This window comes from Ochotona princeps, chromosome 2, assembly GCF_030435755.1.
Source record: "Ochotona princeps isolate mOchPri1 chromosome 2, mOchPri1.hap1, whole genome shotgun sequence".
Lineage (NCBI taxonomy): Eukaryota > Metazoa > Chordata > Mammalia > Lagomorpha > Ochotonidae > Ochotona > Ochotona princeps.
Genome location: NC_080833.1, coordinates 55,369,126 through 55,397,000, shown reverse-complemented (window position 1 = coordinate 55,397,000; position 27,875 = coordinate 55,369,126). Strand labels below are relative to the sequence as shown.

General features: G+C 37.4%; 1 protein-coding gene across 9 annotated transcripts in view; it reads right to left on the bottom strand.

The window, feature by feature from the left end:
* Positions 1-5,788: 5,788 nt before the first annotated feature.
* The window catches only part of MIER1 (MIER1 transcriptional regulator), a 69,699-nt gene continuing 47,612 nt past the window's right edge, over positions 5,789-27,875 (bottom strand). For all 9 annotated transcript variants that reach the window (XM_004588745.4, XM_036494517.2, XM_058657788.1 and 6 more), the window contains 6 exons: positions 23,293-23,444; positions 22,551-22,632; positions 20,999-21,093; positions 18,317-18,444; positions 10,135-10,274; positions 5,789-7,481 (listed from right to left, as the gene is read on the bottom strand). In XM_004588745.4, coding sequence (XP_004588802.1) covers positions 7,153-7,481; positions 10,135-10,274; positions 18,317-18,444; positions 20,999-21,093; positions 22,551-22,632; positions 23,293-23,444 — 926 coding nt within the window. In that variant the 3' untranslated portion in view covers positions 5,789-7,152. The remainder of the gene's footprint in view (positions 7,482-10,134; positions 10,275-18,316; positions 18,445-20,998; positions 21,094-22,550; positions 22,633-23,292; positions 23,445-27,875) is intronic.

The window sequence follows — 27,875 nt, the reverse complement described above, 5'->3', positions numbered from 1 at the left end:
CAGTAAGACCTACGTACGGGGACAAGAACGCAGAAATGCATCATAAAGTACGGGAAGAAGGGTGGCGGAGGAGGGCTGGAGAAGCGGGGAGGAAAGCTAAGGCCAATGGGGATAGGAGCAGCAGAGAGAAAGATTTAAACACAGCCGCTTTTGGCAGTGAAGGGTGCGGTTGCAGTTTTGGCTTTTCCCAGACCCTCAGAGTATGCCTCGTCATTTTAGTGTCGCTGCAGGGCGGCTGGCGGCCCACACGGGAAATTTTTCAGGCCAAAGACGGACAACAGGGAGCACAACACAGCACATGCAAGACAAGGATTTAGTCATTAAGCCATTGTGCCAGGCCTGAAGATTGGTTTTTAATGTGACTTTAGCCCAAGGCTGCTAACAGTAGCAGGTAGTATTTGCAGCAGGCCTTTTTCTTGCCTGGGAATCCTTTCCTATAACTAATACATGTTCCTTTTGAGGGATGCTTCAACCTTGTAGCCAAGTGAAATAAAAAAGGAGCTGCCATCTTGTGCTGAAGACAGATGGGCCTAGCTATAACGATAGGTTGGCTGAAGGGTAGCTAATACTTTCCTGGTTAGACTTACTGGCAAAGAGCTGGGCTAGCTTTGAAAACATGTGAACTATCAATAGCTGTGAAGGAAAAGGACAATGGGGTCTGGCCCTTCAGAGCTCAAGAAGACAAGTAATTTTTCCATTTTGGGGCTTAGGGCTTTTCCCCTTTTATGAAATAGCTGGGCTGGGTTTTGGCAGGCTCCCTTCATGCAGTGACATGGATACAGGCTTACTGGCTTTGCAAAAGATTCAAAGTGTGCATGAGTCTGCTGTAGCTGCTCTACATGTCAACCCACATCTGCTGACTGGCTTATCTGCTGAAAGCCATCAGGACAGATGCCAAGAAAGTGGTAATATTTTAGAAGCTGCTACAAGTTTGCAATTCTGAAATCCATATTCTCTGAATACTTTTTCCTATGTTTGATGCTAATTTGGTGAAAATTTCACCCAAGACTTGTGCCACCATGAATATTTTTCAACCAGAGCATTTACATATTATTTTCCATGATAGTTTTGTAGGTATAGAGTTTCCTCCCTTTCCATTTCCCCCATATTATCACAGTATAGTCCTTCAATAATAGTTGTAAGTTTAACAATCTGCTACTGAGGTAGTGTCATAGCATTGCACGTATAAGCAACGGAGCATTTTTTTACCAAGTAGTTCTGTTTTGGTCCTTGCTATGGATGTTTTTTGGAAAAATTATTCCTCTCCAGGTTTGGTGTGGTGCCCAGTGTTAAGCTGCCACCTCCAACAGCACGCTCCAGGAGCACTGGTTTGAGTCCTGCTGCTCCAGTTCTGATAGAACTCCCTGCTCATGCACCTGGGAAGGCAGCAGATGGCTCAAGTGATTAGGCACCTGCCATCCATCTGGAAAGCCAGGGTGGCGTTCTGGGCTGCTGGCTTTGGTCTGGTCCATCTGGAAACCACAGCCATTTGGAGAATGAAAATTTGCCTTTCAAATAATCTTCAGAAAACTATTCCTCCCTCAGATCTGGCCACCATGGTTTTGGCTTAAGAGGACTGCACTATTACCAGTTTATCTGAGTACTCTCTAGTGTGCTCTCCGGGTGACCTTATTTTATCTGAACACCTCACTTTTTAAAAAGATTTATTTATTTTTTTATTGGAAAGGCGGATGTACAGGGAGGAAAAGAGACAGAGAGGACGATCTTCTGTGTCCGATGGTTCACTCCCCAAGCGGCCACAACGGCTGGAGCTGCGCCAATCCGAAGCTAGGAGCCTGGAGCTTCTTCCGGGTCTCCCAAGGAGGTGTAGGGCCCCAAAGCTTTGGACCATCCTCGACTACTTTCCCAGGCCACAAGCAGGGCGGATGGGAAGCAGGGCCGCCGGGATTAGAACTGGCGCCCATATGGGATCCCAGCGCGTTCAAGGCAAGGACTTTAACTGCTACGCTATTGCACTGGGCCCTGAACACCTCATTTTTACAGAGGAGCAGTTTTTAGTTTTTTGTTTATGACAAGTTTATCAACAGAGGCCAAAGAGGTGAAATCTTGAAACACAGCAGACTTTGGATGAGTGGGACTAGGAAAAGTGCACTTTTATGTTACTAGATGTAATTAATGGGGGCAGACACAGAGTGAGGCCATCACCAGACAGCAAAGTCAGAGCAACCCTATCCCTCCTAGTGATAGATGACACAGATGGCCATGTTAACTAGAAAGTAGGTGGGGGTGTTCAGTGGGATGTCTGTGGGCTAAGAGGCACTGTGCTTGCGTCTGGAGTAGCCTGGTGAAGCCCCTTCCCCTTGTGGGCCTTACTGTCAGGATGGACTGGTTATGCAGAAACCCCAGACAGCAAACAGCACCTGTGCTTTATAGATTTTAACAATACTGTCAGACCAAAGTAATTCTATCACTCAGAAATCACAATTATTTTGGGGATACATCCTTCATTATTTTCAAAAATATTCTCCCTCCCACAAAACAGGCATCATCTTGCTCTTTGCTTAACAGTATTACCACAACTTTAATCTGCCACAATCCTAAGTGGGCTATTTTTTTTTTTTTGACTCAGTATTAGCATTAGCCATTTAAGTTTTACAGACATAGCATAAGTGTAGCCTCAGTGTCTTTTAAATAAGAACTTCTATTAAACACTGGAAGAGCGAGGAGTAGACCAAAAGGTCACATGGTAAGTCATGTTATGAAACTAATTCAAACTGCTTGAAAGCTCAGAACCACCAGTCAACCAAAACTCCAACAGCTACATTCTCACATGGAATTAATTGAGCATTTCTGCCTGTGTAAGAGCACTCAGAATTCTGAACAAAATTATACCTGTAAGTTCCTACTAACTCCTACCAAGAAATGGCCTTTATGAAACTTACTCAACCAAGGCATAGCTGGTGAAAGGGGCAGACTAAGAACACCGAAAAGTCGCTGTTTTTAAAACAATTCACTTCCTTAGATTTTCTTGTGAGCAATTTTAAATGGCTCATGTTAAGGCTACCCTGATGCCATTCACTTCTTGATCTCCATCAGTTTCTGAAGAAACCATTTCTAACTCTGGAATCGTATCTTTTTTCTCATGGAAAGGCCTGGTGCTCACTACACTGCCAATGAGAAGATACAGGGGGAGTTCTAACAGCTGCTCTGATATCATACGTTTCACAGTAAATGCTAGAAATGTGATGTTTAAGGAAAATCACGTTGGCTAATTTTTCAACAAATGAGAAAAATCTTATTTAGAATTTAGAATTGCATGCCTGCATTTAAAAAAATCCTCTTACTTGATGCCTCTCAAAGATAACATGTAACATTTCTAAAACCACAGTCAAGCACAGTTATTGTGAAAATAGAGGTCCAAGTATTTAACGGCCAACAGGCATATAAAAACTAAGGAAAATATCTAAACTTCAAGAAAATCTCAGTGTCAATATGATGAGTTAAGTATTTAGAATTTGATTCAAGTTTCTATAGCACGTTTTCCACAGAACAGACAGACCTTAAGTGTCAAGGGTAGACATGTGGCACAGTTAAATCAACGCCTGAGATCCCCGTATCCCATCACAGTGCCTGGCTTCGTCTTGCGTTCACTTCTGATCCAGCTCCCTGCTGATGCGCACCCAGGAGAAAACAGGTGATGGCTCTAATTTTGCACCTCTGCAACCAAGCCAGAAAACCTGGATTCCGTTTTGGGGTTCGGCATGACCCAGCTCTGCCTGGTGTGGTCATCTGAAAAGGCACAAGACATCTCTATCTACCTTTCATGTAAAATCAATATAAACAAACTAAAAAAGGTCAAGACAATAATGAAGAAATGAGCTTATGGAAAATGGGATTAACTTACCAGATACTCAAATACATGAGATCAGCCCCCTTACAGGAACTTGATTATTAAAGAGAGCTGATTTCTGTGATTTAAACACACACACACACAAATTAGAATTACATCATGCAAAAAAGTCGTTTTAGAGAGCAATGCTAAAATTTGGAAATCCCTGCCCCTACACTATGTAGTTTTTCACATTTTATGAAAATGAATTACAACTGGGAAAACATTACCTGATTGATACTCAGTGCCATCAGCACACATCTAAGTACCACCTGTGCAAATTAATCAACCTTCAGTTACTTAACATGTCCACTTTTATTTTCCCATTAATAGCAAGGCAAATGTTGTGACCAAGTTTTATTTTACAAAATATGATGTGATATGAATGCCACTGCAAAAGAGAACACGTTGTTTTTCATTATAAAGTTCAAGAGGAAGGGAAACTGTGTGAACAGAAGGCTACAAACTGAGGGATCTTTTGAGTGGAAAAAAATGAAAAAATACATCATCCAACATGAGGTGAAGCGCACCAAGAACCACCAGAAACCATTCACAGCAATGTGCAAATGGAGGGAACAGAAACGGTACATATCTGCATTATAACTAATGTGCATCACACAAATTTGAAAGGCTATAATTAAAACCTAGCGATTTAATCTAATGAAAAACATTCACACAGTATAATATAGGCAAATTTATTTAGAAAAATATTTTAATAAGCATATTCAGAATGGCAGACAGGGAATGGGAGAAGGGAATTATTTTACAGTGCAAAATTAGTATGCATAAATTTAAAAACATCTAATTCATAATTTTAAATGCCTATTTAAATATTACTTCAAATACATTTTAAAGGTCAAGAGACTTGTATTGAACTGAATTGCAGATTCTGAACTGTTGGAAAATGACAGTGCCTAGCCTAGGGTTGCAAATGCGGTGGCAGTCTCTGTAACTATTAACAAAAGCTCATTTTCCCAATACAATTAGACGAGTTACGAAGTGTATTAAATGTTAACCAAGTTAAATTCATGATATTACTAAACATTTCAAAATAGTGCAATGACTTATGACGTTCTAGTGGCTGCATTATGAACAAAGTACTATGTGAAATATCGGTATAAACAAAATACAATTAAATATTTCTGAAAAGCTGAAAAGCATAATAATGTATAACTGTGGAATGTCTTTAGGCATACTTTAAAAAGATAACAAAGTAAAATTTCCTAACATTTATACATGTGCCATATTTGCAAACATGCCTGAGAATTTACTTAAACCATTCCTATAACAGTTTGCAACAATTTCAAAACCTGCCAACAAAATGCATCTTTTAATAAAAGTTGAAAATGGCATTTGCAATAATGCAACAGTCTGAAAAGTACAGCATCACCATTCTTTTGAAACATTTCTGTAGCTATCTTTGACAAGAGCTAGGATGCTTTGGATTCATTTAATAAAATTCAATTTAAAAAACGGACTGTCACCATCTGCTAAAACTACTGCCATTCTGGATAAATTACTGTTTTAAGTAAAACAAAACAACAAAAACTCAAGCTTCTCAACACTTCAAACACTTCCACCCGAAACTTGGATTCACTTGGATATGCATGTAATAACAGGGAGTGTACACCTTACAGAGTCAAGTGTTACACAAGTGGATTTTAACACTGCTTTGGAAAAATAGTTGTTCACATTCGTGAAGGGAAACAGTCTGAATGTATGTTAATAGTAATACTTCACGGGGGCAGGTCTTAACAATAATTTTTCAGTGCAAATAAATCCTCTACTAAGTTGAATTATATAGTTGAGCCATTAAAAATAAGACCAGCGAAGATTTGTTTTAAAAAGGTAGTGGCTCTTGAGTGTGTAGCTGAAAGTAAATCAAATAAGCATTAGGGTAGGCCTGTGTGAGAAAAATAAGAGCTAATAATCTTTTACACATGTTTGGATATAGATCGGTCTTTCAGCTGTGTCCAACTAGATTTTTTTTTAACAAGAATTCTATGTTAGAAATAAAATGGTATTATTATCGGGCTATAAAGATGGACAATCCTATTCATAATCACACAGAGCAATGGTTACTATAAATCTTATTTTTGGAAAAACAAATCTGAAAAACTGGACTGTAACAAACAGCAAAGTCTGCATACTCTTCAAACGTCATCCCATTTTCTTCATAAAAATCAGTGTTATCTGCCAACAGTTACTCTTTGTGCCAATGTCTAAATATCACTTGACCTGGTACCTCTGTCTAATGCAAAAAGTCGGGAGATTTTATAATGAATATAAAAATAATTGAACAGGATTATGGTGTGACACATTTAAGTTCTTAAAGCTGACAAGAAACTTTTGTTTCAAACATGACTGAAAATTATAGCAAATGCAAAAGAAAGCTGCAAAGCATCATGCTCAAGTTCCAAATTCTCAAATTATTTGTCTTTACATACAAATTAAAAAAAAATTCACAATCCTTTATGAATGCTTTAACCACCTGGATAAGAAACATGACTTAGTTACTACACAAACACTTAAAAATTCATTAGAAAAACCTTAGCAAAATAAAATGAAAGCTGACAGACTCAGAGTATCAATTCCTCTCATAAAAGTTTACCAACTGTACAAGTTAAGAAAATTATACAAGCTTCTGTATTAAGAAAGGACAGCTCAGTCAAGACATATGTACTGTAAAAATCTTTCAAAGGCTACAAAGAATCTGGAAAAATACAGAATGTATTTCTTAAGCCCAGATAAGAATATGGAAAGACATCATTGATGTCAACAATTTTACATATACAAACCTGACTTGGTTTATTTTTAAACTTCTATATATAAAAAAATCATGCTAGCATAACTTTCAGGATTCATAAGGGTTTCCTTAAAATAATGATCATCATTTTGTATGGTGAGAAAAATGTCTATGAAGACATTTTAAGAAACTCAAGAGAAATTGGTGTTATGAAGAAATCTGAACTTGGTTTTTGTCCACTTTGTATCAAAATAAATTATCATACAGCAAAATTTTAAAATACATCAAATTAAAATATACAGATAAATTTTTCGTTCACTCAAATATCCTAAACTATTTTTGATATTCTTAAAAGCTTTTTGAACTGTTTTTAGATAAAAAAATTAAAAAAAGGCAAAATTATGAAATCTTCTTTTCTAAAGTTAGTACTTAATTCAAATTTTTCTATTTTAAAATAACTGCTTCAAGGAAATGAACTTTTTAAGGTAACCCATAAACCCTGAAAATTTTAGTCACACCAGAATTTACTCCAAAGAAAGTAGAACAGATTTAAAATTTAGTCATCTGTGTTTTCAAGTTCTTCAAATTTCCCATGTGAGATCGCTTCTTGGAAAAATTCAGAAGAACCTGGACTTTCTTTTCCATTGCTGTTTATCCTTCGCCTTTTGGCAGGTCTCTCACTTTTCTCATCAAAATCATTTTCATTTTTTGCAGTTACATGAGCAAGTTTGGGGTCAGTGGTAAGATTATCTGTTTCATAACCATTAGAATCCATATCTGTGTGAAGTGGCTTTTTATTTCCACCTGTTGGTCCATTAATGTGTAACCCTTCCACTTTTACTTCTTCTTTGTTTAGTATTTCACCTGGTCCATTAGATGACAAGCCTAAGTTGGAAAGAACGTAAATAAAATTGCTAACATAAAACTGTTTAATTGCAAACTGTTACAAAATAGCTACTGCAAAAGAGCTTCCAAAAGAAACTTCAAAAGCTAAGAAAGCAGTCACAAATTTGCACATACATTATACATTCAATGTGAATTTTGGCCCCGTTAGTTCTGACCCTCAATTTCATTACACACATAATGAGGACAATAAGATTTTTATCCGGCGGGGACAACTGTGAAGCTTTAATAAGCTGCTAAAAGGAAAGAACAGAATTTGGCAAATTTAAAAGCACTATTAGGTATTATGTGACAACAAGCAGAATTTAAAAACAGACAGGCATAAATTATTCAGATTTAGCCAAAGATCTGTGCCTTTTAAAACCATACAGAAACAAAATATCTCAAGTTTTTTACTGCCAAATAAAATCAATGCCATGACTTTACTCTTAACGTAAATATATAGGTACAGTGCTTTTAAAAGATCACTCTATATTTACCTATCTAAGTGGACTTCAGTCATCTGTCATGGCATTAAAAAGTTAATGCTGCAGTCTCCAAAAATACATTTCAAAGTGATGAAAGTTAATACAAATTCATCCAGGTGAGCAAAATAAAAGCGATTTACAATAACTAATTGGGGTGTGGGGGGCAGTGTGATGGCTCAGATGGCTAATCTTCCACCTGCAATCACCAGCATCCCATATGCATGCCAGTTCTAGTCCCGGCTGTAAAACGTCTCATCCAGCTCCCTGCTTGTGCCTTGGGAAAGCACTGGAGGACGGCCCAAAGCCTTGGGACCCTGGAACCCATGTGGGAGACCTGGAAGAAACTCTGGGCTTTTAGCTTTGTTTCAGCTTAGCTCTGGTTGTTGCGGATATCTGGGAAGTGAATCAGCAAATGGAAGACCCTTCTTTCTCCTTCTCTGTAAAATCAACCTTTCCAATAAAAACAGAAAAGAAATCTTAAAATTACAATAAACAAATTAACTACAAAAAATAAATTACGATAAAACAAATAAAGAATTACAATATAATTACCTAGAAAATATTCAGTAGTTGGACGAACCTCAAATGTTACATTGTGGTCAAAGAAAACACTAATTCCATCAAATCAAAACTACTCAAATCATGAATGTAGGGATTATGTAGCATCTGATACCAGACACAATTCTGCAGCAGCAGGCCCAACAAAAGCTAGATGAGACCATGATTAGGTCAAAATAATCTATGTCAAGGCATGAATCTTTTAAAAGCACTGGGTTAGAAGTCCAATCTTTCTTGGAAACTTTGAAATTCTTGACTGTAATACATGATATAAGGTAGGTTCTCATCAAATAGGAAACAATAACATCATGTCAATGAATCTTCTTGGACCAGGACATGGTTAAGAAACGCTAAACTCTGTTTGACTTGGAGGAGAAATAGCGAGAAAACAGAGGGCTCATGGAATGAACTAAGTATAGACGTTACACCATTAATACTTAGACTAAAGTTCAGAACAAGGGGCAAACCTTTCACTGCAGGGCTGGTGCTGTCAGTTAAGCCGATACCTGCAATACCAGTATCCCAAACGAATGCCAATTTGAGTAAAAGCTATTCCAGTTATGATCCAGCACTCAGCTAATGTTCCTGTGAAAGCAGAATAGGGCTCAACTACTTAGGTCCCTACCAACCCACATGGGAACTCAGGGGAAGCTTCTATTTCTGACCTGGCCTAACCTTTCTGGTTACCGTCATTTAGACGTGGAGGACCAGTGGATAAATAATACTTACCTCTTCTTCAAATAAACAAAAATTAATCTTAAAAAAAAAAAAGGAAACTTTCATTACCTCTTCCAATTTTTGCGAGGGTTAGGCTAGCTCAACACTGTCTTTCCCCTCGTCTCTGGCAGTTTTCTCCTACAATGTAGAGACTAAGACATGGGGCTTATTTTCTGTTTTGCTCCCTTCTGAGGTAGGATGACATTTTAAAGCAGAAATCAAAATGATTTTTTGGCTAATTCTTGCTTATCAGCATAATGATTTCTAGTCCATTGTATATTTTAAACAAGAAAACTATCTGAACCTCAAATACACTGGTATGCTTGTTGCTGCTTTTTCATGGAGATAAAAAAAAAATCAAGTGTTCCTGCAGAATATTAATGCACAGTGTTTTATCTTCCCTCATTCTTCAATGCTACAATATTAACAAAGAAAAACACTCAAGACAGTGTCTTTGTTATCTACTTCTTTTCAGCTACGTATGTAAAGTATTTTTCTGATGAAGTGTTAAAAACTCAAGGTATTTCATAAATACCTGTGTTTCTGACATAAAATGGCTGGGATTTTCAAACAAGAACATAGATATTTGTATCCAGATACATCCAACCACATGAAAAAGAGATGCTACTGGGAAAAAAAAAAAAAAAAAAAAAAAACCTTCCTGAAAAAGAATGACGACTGCTAAAAGTAGAATTAATCAAAGTGACTTCTTGGTGATGAGAGTCCAAGAGCAATCTTTCTCATCACTTTGTATTCTGTTGGAGTATAAATGCATGCTATAACGCGCTTCATCTGTTACCTGAGAATTTTTATTTTCCGTCTGAAAGCACTGAAATGCGGAGAGAAAAGCATCTCTCCTCGGGAAGAAGCAGGGCACTGCCGTGACTACTCACCATTCTGACTGCTGCTGTTGACAGTGCTGTCCTCCTTCTCAGACTGGCTGTTGCTGCTGTTGGAGGCAGTTGGGGGAGGGGACGGTGCTCGGCTAGAAGCAGCACTTTCACTTTCATCCAGAAGACGATCCATGTAATCCCTTAAAATTAAATTAAAGCCAATTATCTTCTCACATTAAACAAGTTGAAAATTGCAATTAGCTGAGATAAAATGCAGAACATTATTAATAAATATGAGTGTTATGGCTCTAAATATTCCTGCAACCAAATCTCATCTTTTAATTCCATTTTCCATGAACTTTTTGACATATACTCTGATGCTTCATCTATCGCACCAGCATCTAAACTATAAACGGAGTATACTTTTGGTTACACACTTACAGAATAAAACACATAAAGGCTTTTTTAAACCAGCAAATTTTAGAGACCTACCAAAAGTTTAAACCATTTTAAAATTATAGCCATTGGGCCTGGCATGGTAGCCTAGTGGCTAAAGTCCTTGCCTTGAACGCGCCTGGGATCCCATGTGGGCGCCGGTTCTAATCCCAGCAGCTCCACTTCCCATCCAGCTCCCTGCTTGTGGCCTGGGAAAGCAGTCGAGGACGGCCCAATGCATTGGGAACCTGCACCCATGTGGGAGACCAAGAAGAAGCTCTTGGCTCCTGGCTTCGGATCAGCTCAGCTCCGACCACTGTGGCCACTTGGGGAGTGCATCAGAGGACAGAAGATCTTTCTGTGTCTCCTGTTCTTTGTATATCTGCCTTTCCAGTAAAAATAAATAAATCTAAAAATAAATAGATAGATAGATACATTTTGGGCGTGTGATCAGAGTGATCCAACTAAAACCAGAAGGCCTATGTAAGTGAAAAGATAGGGATGATGTCAACAATGTTACAAAACAATTTCTAAAAGATGCAGATGGGCATTACGTTGAAAACAAAGGAGGGCCAAAAATCCTTAATACATTGTATACTACCTTTGTCAAATTTGAGCTACAATAAGACAGCTAAATTCCTGCGCTTGTTTACTGGCCTCATCCTATCAGTCCCTCATTAGAGATGAGCTCCTTCCATCCCTAAGTTACTCCTATGGAACTACATAGTTGTACTGGCTTTTCGCTTGACAGCAGATCTGTGTCAGATACAGCTTTTGTTTAGCATTTTTACCCATACAATGTAGACAAATTACCTGTCTTGTATACTACAGGGTTGTAGTATTAGATATGTGTATGAAAAAAAAAAGGTGCTCCTAAGTCACTAAAACAGAGATAAGCAAACTATGACCTGTGGGGTGCCCACCTGTTTTTATAAATAAAGTTTTATTCTAACTTAGCAACTGGTTTCAAGATACATGACTGATCTCATGCGAGAAATGTTCATCTGAGTAGTTTGTAACAAATCTTAAGACCTGCAGAGCCTACTATTTACTTTCTACCTTTTTTACAGAAAAAGTTTGCTGATACCAAGAACAGTGAATTTGATTCTGTGTACACTGTGCTATTTGTACTTAAAATGTACATGACAAGACGAACTCAATAAAAACTGCACTACAGTTTAAAATTCCTTCAGAATACGCATGATAGGATTTTAAGACAAATCTTTTAGAATTTTCTAAGCATGATGGGGGTAAGAAACAAACAGTGGCAGCTCTTGAGACTTTTCCGCAAGTGTGTTAATAGCCAACAACACGTTAATTTGTAAGCAGTATCTCAAACTATATGATCATTGGTCCCTGGATTATGGCTATTAAAAAAAGAGAAAAGGCAGCACAGTCCCTGACCTCAAGAAACTTCCAATCATCTGAAGTCTCAAAAACATGAAATGTATGACAGTGACCTATCAATCTGACATTTTAGGCTTACTTTCCTCAACAGTAAGTGGAGAGAATTAAATTGGATGGTTATTAAGACCCCTTGAGCTCTATCTATTACAAATGTAGGATGATTACAGACAAATTTGAAGGATACTTTAAACAAATGAATTTGTTGAATGTCAAAGGGACTTTAGAAGCTAAAGTTAATCAGAATATGCATGATGAAGAACTGTTGAATAAAAAGCATGGCATGATGGGAATGGATAATGGACAATGCTAAAAGGCCAAAAAAAAGTTGGAGTTAACATAGTAAAATTATTTGAAATTCTTTTTTTTAAAGATTTATTTATTTTTATTACAAAGTTAGATATACAAAGAGGAGAGACTGAGAGGAAGATCTTCCATCTGATGATTCACTCCCCAAGTGATAGCAATGGCTGGTGCTGCGCCAATCCGAAGCCAGGAACCAGGAACCTCTTCTGGGTCTCCCACGCGGGTGCAGGGTCCCAAGGCTTTGGGCCGTCCTTGACTGCTTTTCCCAGACCACAAGCAGGGAGCTGGATGGGAAGTGGAGCTACCGGGATTAGAACCAGCACCCAAATGGGATCCTGGTGTGTCCAAGGCGAGGACTTTAGTCGCTAGGCCATGGCGCCAGGCCTTGAAATTCTTTAAGCAGTAATATTGTGAAAGTACCACAAGAACTATTTCTTAAAAACTCATACATCCAGATAAACTTAGGACAGAAATAGTCATCAAGACTATCCAGAAAGTTGGGGCAACATTCAGTTAACTGGAATCCTGTAGTTAATTTTACCTCCATTCCCATTAAGAAACAGAAACAGAAACAAAAACAAAACAAAACAAAAACATTTGAAGTCTGAATATTTCACAGTGAAATCCCCAATTTGCATGTGGTTCTCAATTCTCCAGGCGGTGGTAGAATCTAGACTCAAATTGTTCATTAAAGGCATCAGCTTAGGGCCCGGCGGCGTGGCCTAGCAGCTAAAGTCCTCGCCTTGCACGCCCTGGGATCCCATATGGGCGCCGGTTCTAATCCTGGCAGCTCCACTTCCCATCCAGCTCCCTGCTTGTGGCCTGGGGAAGCAGTTAAGGACGGCCCAAAGCTTTGGGACACTGCACTCGCGTGGGAGACCTGGAAGAGGTTCCAGGTTCCCGGCATCGGATCGGCGCGCATCGGCCCGTTGCAGCTCGCTTGGGGAGTGAAACATCGGATGGAAGATCTTCCTCTCTGTCTCTCCTTCTCTCTGTATATCTGGCTTTCCAATAATAACAAATCTTTAAAAAAAAAAAAAAGCATCAGCTTAATTTTTGGTGCAATTACTTACAGTGCAAATATTAATAGAAAATAGTAGAAATAAGCCAGAAAAATTACTTCATTTATGGAAGTTCATGATTTCTTGCTATGTTGGGAAAAAAAAATGCCACAATAACACAGGTAAAACATAAGCTTCAGTTAAAAAAAAAAGTCCCATTAGTTAAGAAAAAATAAAAAGTATTTATGAAAGACATAACTGGTATTTTTGATTAAGGGGAACAACCCATTTGTTCACCTCATACCATTATACCAAGGGGCCACTAACTAATTCTTTATCTAACAGACAAGATATGGATTATGTCTAATTCGGGCTACTCCATCTATAGAATACTTAAGATAAATCAGAATTACAGAGTGAAGTATTTTCAAAAAAGTGCCAGCAACTATGGAGAAACTTATTAGAGAAACTGGAAGGTTTGGTGGTACATCCCTACCTAACCTGTTGAGCTTCACACATCTCAGAGGACCAACTAAGCCAGCCCACAATACTTCCCTTGGTGACGCTTTCTGAAAAAGAAAACTGGATGAACCATGGGTCTGACAATTCTTACGCTGTTACTGCTGATGAAGACAGAATGACTACAGTTTATGTATAAACAGTTCTGAAACGTTAAAAAAAAATGAAGGATGTTACTACTGCTTTTCCCTATTGAACAGACGGAAAATCGTGACTATTTTAAGATTTATTGTGGAACTGGATTGCTGTTATCAAGTTCTACATCATTAACTTTTAACACCAATGAATAATCCAGAAATATCTACTATAACATTAAGTAACATTAAGCAATTACATAAAATTTGGAATACTGCTATCCATGAAGGTCCACTCTAGCAATCAGTAACTCTGAATGATGGGGGACACTGAGCACAGGGCACTGTCACATGATTCTCAGGGGCCAATCGTATTGCTTTATTCTCTCTCAGATTATTTTGCTTTAGGTTTTGGAGCATGTGATCCTGCTAGGACCGATCCTAGAAATCCAAAGATCTAAGAAATAGTCCTGCCTAGGAGTTTGAAAAGTACATTCATGGGGGTCTGGCCGGGTTTGGTTGCGATAAAAAAAAACAAAAAAACAAAAAAAACCAAAAAAACCAAAAACAGTACAAAACACAAAATGCCAAGGTGAAATGGCCTGTGCCAGTAGGGAATGCAACACCCGACCAGCACACCTCCCACTGGTTTAGGTGAGGGACGAGAGTGTGATGGGCAGAGCCAGGGAGAGATGCGATACTCATTGGTTCCAACGGAGGTCGAGGCTCAGAACAGAACCAACCCAGGGGGTAAAACCACCAGCTGATCGGAGTGATGGACGGTGGCGGGCACTGTGCTTACTAGTAGTACATGTAGGAGCCTGGACTGGGAACGCCTCAAAGTTTCTTAGGGGATTCCCCTGAACAAAATGGAGGAACCAAAGCATTAACCAAGAAAAGATGGAAGATGGAGTAGATCAATCAACCACCTCAGCTTTATGCTTGCAGCGGAAAACTGGACAAGGGGAAACCCTAAGACGGACTATGTCAATCAGTGGACTCTGCACCAGCCTCATCATACCTGGACTGTTGCTGATGATATGTTGGAGCTTCTAATTGATCGAGGTGACGCTCTGCTGGCTCTGCCTTCAAACCTGAGAGGGCCTCCCTAAGAGGCCGTTGAACTTGAACTGGACAAGTGGGATGCTGGACTCTGTATGGTGTGAGCTTTTAATTAGGGAATCTCAACGGAACTTGAGCTGTGGTTATGCATCAGGGTGAAGGAATTCACCATGGGGGAAGGGTTTGGGGTGAAGGGGGGAGAATCCCAGTACCTATGAAATTGTGTCATGTAATACAATGTAATTAATGAATAAATGAATATTAAAAAAAAAAAAAAAAAGAAAAGAAAAGTACATTCAAGAAAATAAATAAGGATCTGGCATGGTACCCTAGTGGCTAATTATATTTATGTACCAGGATCCCATATGGGCACCGTATCCCAGCTGCTCCACCTTCCAAACAGCTCCCTGCTACACTGCAGCCTGGGAAAGCAGTCAGGGTCAGCTCAAAACCTTGGGACCTTGCACCTGCTTGGGAGACCCAGAAGAAGTTCCTGGCTCCTGGCTTCAGATTGGCTCATCGGGCTGTTACAATTACCTGGGGAGTGAATCATCAAACCGAAAATGTTTCTGTCTCTCCTCTCTGTAAATCTTCATTTATAATAAGAATAAATAAATCTTTTAAAAATTATTTAAAAGAAAATATATAAAAGCATATCTTTTAAAGAAATAATTTGGACAGCATTAAGAATGTATTTATTGGTATATATTGACCAAACTGAATCACAGCTTTGTATTAGTCTGTAATCATTGGAGATTAAGGATATGGACTGCATAGTTAATTCCTTTCTCACATATAAGCATCTGAAAGTACTTCAGTGACATGAAGGATTCAACATTCTTCATACTGAAATAATCAGTGGTAGAATGATTCATTCCAAACCAAGGCTGAATGAGGTAAAGACAATTTTGATGCAAGGGAACAAGATGCAAGATTTTCAGGCCAAACATTTCACATAGATTGAATTTTATTTTGCATTTGGGAAATAATCTTATTTTGCATTTGTTACTAGTAATTACATGTTACTTATGTAAAGAAAAAGATTCTGGAAAGTAGGAAAAGGGAAATCACAATATTCTTGTTCTTCCCTCTATAAAAGGTTTATAACAAGAAAGAAGACACAATCTGAAAGGTGTATTCCTTTTTATCCTTTTGCTATCTTCTACATTCAGTGCTCAAATGTGACAGGTTTCTGAGAGCAAAATGGTAATTAGATAAACAGTATTAGCTTTCCTGCCATTGAGTATATATGGCCCTGTAGTTTTACCAAAGATACTCTTTCAATGCTCATCGCTCCCAAAGTGTTTTTGCTTACACAGAATGGAATAGAATGGAACAAAACATGATTTCACAGCTGCTCTATTCCATTTCTTCTCAGGAGCACCTAATTAAAACATAGATAAGTCATACTTTGACAGTATGTTTGTTGTCTCAAATAATATGAAATATGGTTTAAAATGTTGAGACCTTAAAAAGTCTGCCCTATACTGCTTCTGACATATAGTTGGTTTAAAAAATCTATAGTCATTTGCCTCAAATTCATTTAGGAACAAGGCATTGCATAATCAAATAAATCACAAAATAACGGGTAGTTTGTCCAGCAGATCTGTTAAATGTGGCACAGAGCCTACCAGATCCCAATTCTCTGTCCCAATATGTGGTCTTATAATAAATGTGTTCTGTCCCTCCCCCATCCACCCAGGGGAAATAATAGGAAAATGGTAAGTTCCTTAGGACAAAATGGTAAGTTTCTTTTCATGCTTGGGATATGGTTCTGTGCATAGTAGGTACTCAGCAAATGTTCCTAAAGCATTGGTTCCTCAATAGTTAAATTGCTGAGTACCTGCTCCAAGATAAACACTCCATCAGATCCTTTGGATGGAAAGGTAACTCAAAACATGTAAATGAATTACTGCAGTACTGTGAGATAAGTACAATTAAGAAGCTAGCTATGAAGTATAGGGGTAAATAGAGAAGTGATTATGTCTTGAAAAAAGTTGGGAAGTCTTGTCTTCTAGAGATCATTTTTAAGCTGATTGTTGGAAGAATTAGGGACTTGCCAGATGGAAAAGTCCAGGCAGAATGTAACACAAAGTGAAAAGGCCAAAATCTAGGAATGACAGAGTGTGTTCCTAGTTTGTTTGTTTGTTTGTTTGATTGTATTGCCTTTGTTTCAGGAAGAATTTAAGGTAATTTATGTTCCAGTCTTTTCATACTGGAGTGGTTGGAGATGAGATTCAAAGATGGCAGGAAGTATATTATCAAGAGTTTTGTAATTGATGCTTGAATATGAATTTTATATAATGGAAAACGAACCCAAGAGGACTGATAATCAGATTTGTTGTGAATTTTCTGTATATTGAATGAATGAAGATAGAAATTGAAGATTAATATGTACATTTACATGATTTCATTTTTGTAAAAGGCTAAAGTGCATTTATCTGTGTTTATATATACTTGCATATACAAAGGAAAATGTTTCAAAGGATATACTTTAACTTGTTCACAGTGATAACCTCTGGGGAATGGGATTAGAGGGAAGGGGATTTATGTGGCTGTCTGTATACTGGGTGGGATATTGTGCTTTTATTTCTGTATTTGAATTTTTAATAAATGTGTATTATTTATAATAAAAAAAATAGTTGCCAAAAAAAAAAAAAGTCTGCCCTATGAAGACATGTAAAAGGTTTGGTGCAATAGCCTGGAGGCTAAATCCTCATTTTGCATGCACCAGGATCCCATACGGGTTTCTGTCCTGACTGCTCCAGCTCTCATCCAGCTCCCTGCTTGTGCTCTCGGAAAACAGTATAGGATGGCCAAAAGCTTTGGGACTCTATTCCCAAATGGGAAACCAGGAAGAAGCTCTTGACTCCTGGGTTTGGATTAGCTCAGCTCCAGACATTGCAGCCACTTGGGGAGTGAACCAGAGGGTGGAAGATCTTTCACTGCATCTATCTCTTTGTGAATTTGCCTTTCCAATAAAAATAATTTTTTTAAAAGACATGGAAACATACATTCAATTTAAATTAAGGTAAAGTCTACCATAAAGGTAATATGTATTATTTCTTAAAAATTTATTTAATTTTTATTGGAAAGTCAGATTTCTAGAGAAAAGAAGAAACAGAGAAGAATGTTCCATCTGCTGGTTCACCCGCAAGTGGCCGCAACACCAGAACAGAGCCAGGAGCAAGGAGCTTCTTTTTCTGTGTCTCCCACGTAGGTACAGGGTCTCAAAGCTTTGGACCATCTTCTACTGCTTTCCCAGGCTACAAGCAAGGAGCTGGAAGGGAATGGAGCAACCAGGATACAAACCAGCACCCATATGAGATCCTGGACATGCAAGGCAGGACTCATAAAGGTAATATTTTGAAAATCTAACTCTCCCAAGAAAATCTAGAAAAGCCTAACAAAAATATATGAAATCTAAAGAAATGAACTCACGTTACACCAGGATGAAGATTGTATTTCTTTTTTCCAAATCGTGTTTGCTGAGCAAAGAAATCATAGCGTTCAGATTTTTTCCACATGTAATAGAATGCCACACACTCACCAACTGATCTTGTTCGAACCTACAGGAAACAAAATGATTGTTTTTAAGAATTACCTATTCTTTAACAAAGCCATTTCATGAAAATCTCCTCAAATTTGAAAATAACTCCTGAACTCACACACTGTATTGTGTGCAAACTACAATGCTCCAGCAGCTATATTTATGTTATTCTTCCTAAACTTTCACTGAGAAACAATACACTACCTACTAACATCTTAACTTACTATAAAGATAAATACTCCCTATTTAAAATGCTTGGAAGTGTCATTCAGGTAAACATGAATGTCATATCAAGTCTGCAAATACTTTTTGACTCAGAGAACGTAGGGAATCTAATTTCCTACCATTAAGATCCAATAACAATACAGACTGAATTAATTTACTTCTAGAAAGTCAGAATATGTCACAGTGAGCAAGCAGCTCTTATGATAAGGTGATGCTCCGCCGTACTAAGTTATCCCTGTGGTACACCATGCCGTATCTACTTGTGCAACCGAATGGCTCCTTTCAGGTATTTTCAACATTAATGATATCAATGTGATATATAAAAAAAAATTTTTTTGTTAGATGGCTTACAGAACTGGTAGGGTTGATGAATAGCACCACTAGGAGTTTAGAGTGGAAAAAGGTTTTGAATAAAAACTGGTAATGCTTAAACCCCCAAAACTTCTGCAGTTGAAACAGGCTGTATCCTGTGGCACTGATTTCACCTGAAAATAATTGTTGATGACATCTTTCTTTACCCGACACTTACTTTTCTTTCTTCCTCTCTGCTGTACTTTATAATTCTGGCCCGTGTTGCTCACAGACTGATAGAAATCAAAGTTTTAAAAAGTTCTTTCAAGCACTTTGTCTATTAGAATTTTATTTCTAAATAGATTCAAGTCAAGTCTACTGTGTCTTACTGAAAGTAAAATATGATGACATTTTTGGGGCATCAAAAATTAACATTATGGAAAATAAGCCCTCATACTAGAAATTAGAATGAAGATCTAAAGTTTACGCATTAAACAAAACCTTGATGTTTTTACTGGGCAATTCTTGTTAAACACTGCTCCTTCCATTTTTCAACATGACAATGTTATATACATGTCAACGGATTTCTACTCTATAATACTAGGTATCATCATACAGAAAATTTGGAAAGAAATTCAGATCATGTTTTATTAGCATGTTAAGTATGTTGTTTCTGTTTGTTTGTTTTCTGTTTTATAATTTCAGGTCACCCAGTTAAGTTCTTACTCCTTTAAAAATAAACAAATAAAAATAACATTGGTGGGGTAAATTACTGCTACTATAATCCAGCCCCACCCTCTATCTATTTAACTCCAGATATATACCATGGCTTGATTCAATGCTGTTTGAATTCAAACACACATTTTGGAAAAATCTTATTTTCCCCTTTAATCATGAAATAGTAGTGATAAAGTTGAAAGTGGGAAGAATCATGAATCTATGGCTAGGCATCATGACATATAATACATTTTTGCTTTCCTGGAATTTTAACTACATTTAAGAGTATCAGATTGATATCACATTAGGGGTATACCTTACTGACAGCAATGAAACTGTTCTAAGTTGTCCTAAATACTAAAAATTCAAAACTTCTCTTTTGGTTATGTTTCATCTCAGCTACCAAAATCCACCAAGAGAATAAAGAACTAATACATATATTAATGTCTGAAAAAACTAAGAAAAGCAAACTTAGAACTACTTTATGCAAACATAAACTAACGTTACATATTAAGTTAGGAAAAAAAATCAAGGGGATACTAACAGATCACATGTACAAGTACAATTTAGAGTTTTACCTAACAACCTTGAACACAGTTCTAGATAAGCTGCCACAAAAAACTGAGAGGATATACTTTAGGAGCTACATAAAGCCAAGATCCTTTAGTAGTCATTAAAAATGTGATATTAATAGCCTAGGAATTAACTGTATTGAAGCTTTGATTACATCTGTTTTATCTCACAAAGGTATAACGAGCTTCTCTATTCTAAGTAATTGTGTAAATTCAAAATTTTACTTAATTTTGTGTAAGGTTAAACCTCAAATCAAATATACAAATAATTAACAAAAATTCCACTACAGAACTGATATTACCAATATAGAATGGTTAAGTGAACATGTCAAATAAAATTTAAATTTATGACAATACCTACCGACACAGATGCTTCCAACATTAAATTCAATCTTGATTCAAACCAGGTTAGACCTTAAGTATGTGATTATGGGTCAATAAAGACTCAAGTGCTTTTAAATTTCAAAATTAATTAAAGTCTACCCTTACAACACTGCCTAAGACTGTCGAAATGCCCACTCTTGGCACACATACGCAACCTTCTAAATATCTCATCAACATAGCTACAAGTGAAGTTCATTCTTGAATACCTCTAGTCACCTGGAAACTCTGTAAGGAAATCTAGGCATGGTTATTATAATTTGCTATGAACTATTTCAGTATCAAATGTGAAATCTTTAGCACCAGAAAATACACCAAATATATAAAATATTAAGAGCCATTAAACTAAATTTCCTTTTATAAGAAACAATAAATATTTTTACTTACTTTATTAGCCTGAATCAAATGAAAATCCTTTCCATAGGCTTTCAACCCTTGTTCGAAATTTCTGCACTCTTCCTCTGTCCACACAGACAATTCCTCTGATAAAATATGGGTGAGAAACTTAAGAAATATTTCCCTCATGGTCATATGTGACAAAATAAAAAAAATTCACTGTAAATATTTAACTGTGCAGTAAAAATGAAGAAAGTATTTTATTCATTAGTTCTATTACTAATCATTACAAAATATAAGATGAAAAACTCTTGATTTCATAAAATTTCTAATGGCTTGATCCCTGTCTATCTCCCCTTGGATGTCTTCAATTCTCCATGATTCAACTATAGTACACATCTTCTAATTCCTTAAGTCCAATAAATTTGTCTTTACTTCAAACTCTGCATGGTCTCCTCTTTGCCTGAATTATTTCCTGCTTTCTATAATATCACACCTGCTTTCAGAGGTAAGTGCTTTACACCTGAGCAAAAATCCTCCTAACGCTTTCTTTCTCTTCCCCAAATAAAGTGAAAGCCCAATGAAACAGATGTCAACAGTACTCTCATTCTCAGAAGAATTCATCACAACTTCTCTTCAGTTTCCTAAGCCACGTTCATCAGCACCACAAAGGCAGGGATTTTCTTTATATTTACATCCTGAAACTCAGGAGACTCATTTTTTTTTTGTTGGATAAATACATAAACATCATCTGTTAATATTTAAGAAGAATACTCCTTATGAAGCAGGATGGTAGTCAGAATTATAGTAAAAAAGGAAAATCAAGATTGTAGTTTTGGCTTCACAGCGTACGAATTATGTCTGCTTCAACCAAGTCACTTACAAGATTGTTACTAAGATCAATTAAGAAAATATTTATACATGTGTCTTGAAATTTGAAGACATCAATGTATTTCTAAATATTTGCTTAAATGGCTTTATTTCCTCCCTAAGGTTTATTTATTTGAGGCACAGAGTTAAGGAGAGCAGTAAAGACAGATCCTGCATCTGCTTCTTCACCCCTGACACAGCTGCCAGCAGTGAGGGCTGGGCTAGGCCAACCCAGGAGACATGAGCTTCCTCCAGATTTCCACACGGGCGGCAGCCATCAGCCAACTGCTTTTCCTAGGCACATCAGCAGGCAACTGAATCAGAAGTGCAGCAGAAGACAAGAAGCATCACCCAGATGGGAAGTCGATGACACAGGTGCTACAACACAACACCAGCCCTGGCTACAACACAACGCCAGGATTCCATATGGGCACCATTTCTAATTCGGTCAGTCCCGCTTCCCATCCAGCTCCCTGCTTGTGGCCTGGGAAAGCAGTCGAGGACGGCCCAAAGCCTTGAGACCCTGCACCCGCGTAGGAGACCTGGAAGAAAGCTCCTGGCTCCTGGCTTCAGATCGGCATAGCATTGGCCGTTGCAGTCATTTGGGGAATGAATCATCGGAGGGAAGATTTTCTCTGTCTCTCCTCCTCTCTTTAAATCTGACTTTGCAATAAAAGTAAATAAATCTTAAATAAAAAATCTTGCAGACAAAATTTAATATATATGTGTTTACCTCTTGCTGCTTTTACATTGAATCTTAATCTTCTCAATGCTTCTTCAGTATCAAAATTGCATTTGACCAATTCATATAAAGCCTAGAAAATTAAAAGGCTTCATATATATGACTCATACTATGAACAGTTCAATACTACAATCTCATAAGGGAGTAAAGGTTTAAGAGAGCCGAGGTTTTTTTGGTACCCAGTAACAGTTTAATCCTTTCTTGAAGACAATTTTCCTGAATGTAACATATGGAATACAAAGGAAAAAGAACCAGACATTCAATCTCGATAATTAGTTACCTTTAAATATATGTCACGTAGGGAAAGTAAATATCCATAACTTTGGAGCCACAGTATTTCAGAATTTTAGAAATAAAAAGAAATTATCGTACATAAATAAGAATCTATTTGTGGCTATTTGAGTTATTACAGTTTTACACAAATTATAAAAGAAAAAAATTATAGATTTGTGATAGACACTAGTTTTTCCAAGAATATAATAAATATTACCCCAGATGAGTAAGTTAATAATACCCAGAGTCACAGTGATAGCCAAAATAAACTACTTATAGGAAAATGAAACATCAGTGGGGGTGCTAACAATGAGCATCTTTCACTGATTTTAACCTCAGATTCTTTGTCAATTACATTACAGGAATTCTGATAGACAAAACAGTAACAATGAAATGACAGCACTAAAATTTATAAATGTATATTACTTGGAGAAATTCTAACAGTCATTTGTTTATGTACCTGTTCATTGTCTTTTATGTGAGATCCTTCAGGAATGGCTTCTACTCCTTTTTCATCACCTGTTCTTCTAGATGCATCCATAAGAAATACAATTACTTTATCTTCTGATAAATACTCAGGGTCCCACAGGAGCTGATCATCATTTTCATAAACTAAAATAGTAACACATAAAGTTAATAAAACTTGTCAGTTTTTGCAGGACTTTGTTTAATGTATCACTGAACAAGTAACAACTTAATAACTTACTGATGAAGAACAAGTGGTGAAATGGGGTACCACCACCTGCCTGGCTTATTCCCAGTGCAACACTTATTGCCTTTGTCAGTTAAGCATTCTGAACTGTGAGTGATACTACTTCTATTTAGAATTTGTCTCTAGTTTGAAGTTAATCACATTCCAAGCTTTTTGGTTTGAATAGCACCACTTACTACTGGTATGACCTTGAGCAAATTACTTTCTTTTTTTCTGCCTCACCTGTGAAATGGGGGATAACAACTCCACTTAGTTTCAGGACGCTCATTAAAATAATTACAACACAAAAACTGAGGTCAAATGGATGTTAGTAAAAATAACTATTTTGAAAAATGTCTCAAGAAATGTACATCATAGTTAATGTTGCTCATTTCCTGGTGGTTTGACGGCATTTTTCAATTTCTTCATACTTTTCTGTGATGCTTGAAAATGTACTTTCATCTATATGATTTTCATTTAAAAAAAAGCTATATTTCACAAGTTTTATCATAATTTCTATAATGTTAAAGTTTAAAATTCACCAAAATTAAAAAAGGCAAAAGAAAGGAAAATGACCTAGGACAGAGTTTTGTAGAATTCTAGACTACAGGAAGATAACAGATACAGTTAAGAAGGAACTGACATAGAAGGACCACCAAGGGTGGCATCACAGAAGCAAAGGGAACACAATTCTTCGAACAGTGATTCAAGACTGTTTAAAAGTTGTTAATCAAGAAGCTGGCATTGTGGTACAGTGGGTAAAGCTCTTATGATGACAGCATTCCATCTTGGCACTAGTTTGAGACTTGGCTACTCCACTTCTGATCCAGCTCCTGCTAATGTTTCTGGGAAAGCAGTGGAAGATGGCACAGTGCTTGGGCCTCTGTGGGGGATCCAAAGGAAGCTCCACAGTCCTTGCTCCAACCCCAGTCACTGTGGCCATTTGGAGTGCACACCAGAAGATGGAAGATCTTCTCTGTCTCCCCTTCTCTCTCTGTAACTCTTCCTTTTAAATAAATAATAATAATAATAATAAAACTTTAAGGCAATTAAGAGGAAAGCTGTGCTAAAGTTACTGATTCAGAATTGAACCTCAGAAAAATTATTTTTTGTTTCCCAAAACAGATATTCCCAAACTGCCGTGTCAAAGATGGTATCTAGAAAACTTTCCGTAAGGATTGCTACTCTTTTCCAAACCTCCTGGTGCAATTCTCAATCATAAATACAATAAAACCTCACTGACAGGTGAATCTGGGTATACAGCTTTTGACTTCTGTCCTGTGCTTGCCTGGCTCAGCTGACTGTAAAAGGTGGCTGACTGTAGTTTTCATCTTATAATGAGTATGGGATGAATAAGACCATATAAAAAACCCTACCTACATCTGGCCTTATGAAACAAGCACAAACTACTTGGCAGATAAAAGAATTTCTGAAGACCCCAAAGTAATTACAGGTTACAAATATCATTACTTAAGCCTAGTAGACACCCTAGTCAGATGTCCCCAATTAACAAATCAAATCCCTGGAATCATGGTTAGCTGGACATACAAGACTAGCCCTGATTATTTCATTAACCTCAGACTATTTCACTTAATTTTACACAAATAACAGTAATAATCACAATGTGAGAACAACTAGAGTAACACAGAGTAACCCTAATCCTAATTCTGCCCTTCCTGGTTCCAGTAGATTAAATTATTTTTCAGTTAAACCCTCACTCTACATAAAATATGCATATTGTGCCTTAAATCTAAATAGGCAATAGCTGTTTTTAAATTTGTTATGGAACCACTAGAATATTAAGATCGTAAAAGCAACTATACTATTATGATTAGACCAAAAAAAGACATATATATAGAAAAACAAGATTAAAACTGAATAGTGCAGTCTGGCACCATGGCATAATACATTAAACTACTGCATGCAGCACCAGATAGAGTCCTGCTTATTCCACTTTCAACACAACTCCCCATAATGTGCCTCGGAAACTAGTGGAGGATGGCCCAAGTCCTTAGAACCCTGCACCCATGTGATGACCCAGAAAAATCCCCCAGCTCCTGGCTTTGGAATGGCCCATTTCTGGACACAGGGAATGAACCAGCAGATCTGTTGGTCTCTCCTTTCTAAACCTGCTTTCCAACAAAAATAAACAAACCTTTTTTTTTTTTAAATCAGAGATTAAAAAAAAACTACATAGTAATAGAAACATAGATAACACAATGATATAAAATGGCATGAGCATGCTGAATTTTCAAAATCTCAATTACTAAAATGTAATGAAATGAAATGTTCTGAAACTTTTTTTTTTTTTGAAAGATTTTATTATTATTGGAAAGCCGGATATACAGAGAGGAGGAGAGACAGAGAGGATGATCTTCCATCCGATGTTTCACTCCCCAAGTGAGCCGCAACGGGCCGGTGCTGTGCCGATCCAAAGCCAGGAACCAGGAACCTCTTCCGGGTCTCCCATGTGGGTGCAAGGTCCCAAAGCTTTGGGCCATCCTCGACTGCTTTCCCAGGCCACAAGCAGGGAGCTGGATGGGAAGTGGAGCTGCCGGGATTAGAACCGGCGCCCATATGGGTTCCCAGTGCGTGCAAGGCGAGGACTTTAGCTGCTAGGCCACGCCGCCGGTCCCTGAAACTGCCTTTTTAAATACATTTCCAAACCAAAATTTTAGAACTTTTGAGAAGCAATCACAAATATACCCTCCTCATATTATTGGATGACAATTTATATGTGCTCCATGAAGAATTTAGAATGTAGGAATTGAAGAACAAGGAAGTGTTTAGGTATCTTGTTAAAGACTGCTTCAGCACATATGAGCTAGGGTCCTGATGATGCTCATCTGGGGAGCACACGTAAGCATCAAAGCATTGATACATCTTTCAGCTTTCTACTTTAGGATCCAGAACAGAATTAAAAACATTAAATGGAGCTTGTCACCTTAATAAAATGATTTGTCAAAACAATTTCACTGCCTCCATTCTATGTATCTAGCTGGAGGAAAACTTTAAGAAGCGGCAGGTACAAAACAGGAGAAGTGTATTACACATGGACCAGAGGAAAGAAAAAATGACATAGGAAGAAGCTGAGACCATACCATAAAACCATAAAAAACAAAATAAAACAACCTTTCCACATACAGGAAATCAATTTCCAATGAATAAATGTTCATTTATTAGCTACCAGCTTTACAAATGCTTAAGGAAAATTCTCTGACCACTGCATCAGCTTGTTGGGTCTCAAGACACCAGGTGGGAAACCAGGATTGTGTTCCTGGCTCTGGGATTGGGCCTGGCCTACATAGGTCCAACCAGTCAATGACAGATCTCTGTTAGTACTTTAACTTTTCAAATAAATAAATGAAGATTTAATGTAACGATCGAAATGCTAATGTGTAATTAACAAGGTACAATGATGGGGATGATAAAAGGTATCTCCGTATTCTTAAACAGTCATTCTGATCAATCACACAGCCTTTAACTTGCCTATCATAGTTTTTCCCATACAAGTTAAATGACTTCTGCTTGTTTAATTAGTACTTTCACAGACTGAAATCTGAAACCTTAAATGCTCCGAAACTGAAAACACCTCTGGTCTCAGCTTTTTATAAGGAATGCTGAACCTGCACTAACTAATGGCACTGGTTTCTTTTCTTCAATTAAGATCTGTAAGAATTAAAATAACTTGCCAAAGGTTCATTAAAAGCATTCAAATTGCCTTTTCTACTCACCACTTACTTTCCAGCAATTACAAATTTATGTCACACAAGCATAAAAATTTGGAAATATGGGCCAATCATGTGTTTTCCCTTGGCTTTTTCTTTTTTACTCAAAATAATTCATCCAGTTCTCACTTTATGCACTATGGGGTTTTCAATCTTGACTTTACTGAGCTTTCTGGTCAGATAATTCTTTCTGGTGGTGAGTGTCAGAGAGCCATTCTGTGCACTGTAGCCTCTTGACCAGCATTCCTTCTATAGTCTAGTTACAAATTGTATTAAGTACATAAGAATAAATAAAGCACAAATAGAACTGAAAAAATCAGTTGCTTTAAGAATCAGACTGCTTTTCACTTGTCTAGTATCACTATGGAAATTAAACCCCTTCTCAAATGGTCTGGTTGGGGTGAACACAGCCTGAAGAGTTCCAGCAATAATTATCAAAACAACCCTTGGATCATGACCCACATGGGGACCTGGGATGGGTGAGGCTGAGTGGGGCTTCTCCCTTTATCTCCCCCTTTACCCCAGATACAGGAAAAAAACAAAAACAAACAAAAAAACCCACAAAAAACGTGGAAACACTAGTCTTACCTATTTCCTGAAGCCCTTGACCCTTTGTGCCCTAAT